This window comes from Camellia sinensis, chromosome 15 (assembly GCF_055761805.1).
Source record: "Camellia sinensis isolate YWXY chromosome 15, ASM5576180v1, whole genome shotgun sequence".
Taxonomy (NCBI): Eukaryota; Viridiplantae; Streptophyta; class Magnoliopsida; order Ericales; family Theaceae; genus Camellia; species Camellia sinensis.
This window is the reverse complement of record NC_138975.1, coordinates 10,024,114-10,025,210: the sequence shown is the minus strand read 5'-3', so window position 1 is coordinate 10,025,210 and position 1,097 is coordinate 10,024,114. Positions and strand designations below refer to the sequence as shown.

At 40.7% G+C, this 1,097-nt stretch overlaps 1 protein-coding gene across 1 annotated transcript; it reads right to left on the bottom strand.

Moving 5' to 3' along the window:
* Positions 1-323: 323 nt before the first annotated feature.
* Positions 324-680, bottom strand: LOC114269433 (SAUR-like auxin-responsive protein family). Its single transcript, XM_028210746.2, has one exon. It carries the CDS (start codon positions 678-680, stop codon positions 324-326), a length of 357 nt encoding a protein of 118 aa, XP_028066547.1.
* Positions 681-1,097: the final 417 nt, after the last annotated feature.

Genomic DNA, 1,097 nt, shown 5'->3' with positions numbered 1-1,097 from the left:
GTACTCATTATATTTTTTAAAAAATTTCCATTGAAAAAAAATCAATAAACTAACAAATGAAAAGAAAAAGAAGCCATAATCAGACGCATTGATCTTCACAATAGGTAATCAAATAACTAATTCCTGACACATTTAATCATCCGCCATAGTGAGCTTAAATCCTCACCGTCTAAATCTTCCAACGCTGATCTAATCTACATCTTCCCTCAACTTCATCATCACCGCTCATCATAACTACCTCCAACATTTACAATTTCATATAAACCTGACTACAGAGGATTATAATCACCCACACAACCAGCCCAATAGAAGAATCATCATGATCAGTAGCTATAGAACTCTACGAGCTCGTCCACCGAAGCCACGTCTGCGCCAGCATTCTCCAACATCCAAAGTAAGTGATCGAAGAGCACGACTTCACATGCGACGGTGATCCCATCAGAGCCGTTCGATTTGTCGACCAGGACTTGGAACAGAGGGTGATCAATGACTTCGGTACTCACGAGGTACAGCCGGCGAGATTTTCCGACGTAGACGGGGTGGAGGTTTCCGGCGGCGGTGGCGGCGCCGTCGTCTGTGGCTGTTACGGAGGTGGAAGAGCTAATGGTGCGATCGAGCTTGGTGAAGGAAGGCCATTTCTTCAGTGCTGATTTGAGCTTCGTTAGCTTCGCTACCTTCATTGCTCAGATTTTGAACGCAGAGAGAGAGAGAGAGAGAGAGAGAGAGAGAGAGAGAGAGAGAGTCTTAGAGAGAGAGGGTTTTGGAGAGAGAGAGAGAGAGAGAGAGAGAGAGAGTTAGGGATGGACGAAGAAGGAGGGAAGGGTGTGTTTGTATATAAATGTGGGGAGGGAGGGGTAAAATGGGAAATTTAAGAGGGAGGAGTTGTGGGGCCTACTATTTTAGATACCAGCTGCCAGCAGGATATACATTGGCCACTTTTGGAAAATTTATTATTTTAATAAGTTATTTTAATTTTTAGTTATTTTAGTAAAATTAATTTTTTGTGTTTGAAAATATGATTGAATTTTTTTATAATAGGATGTGATATTTATGAGAGAAAAAATAGAATAATTATGAATTTAATGTGATATTTTATC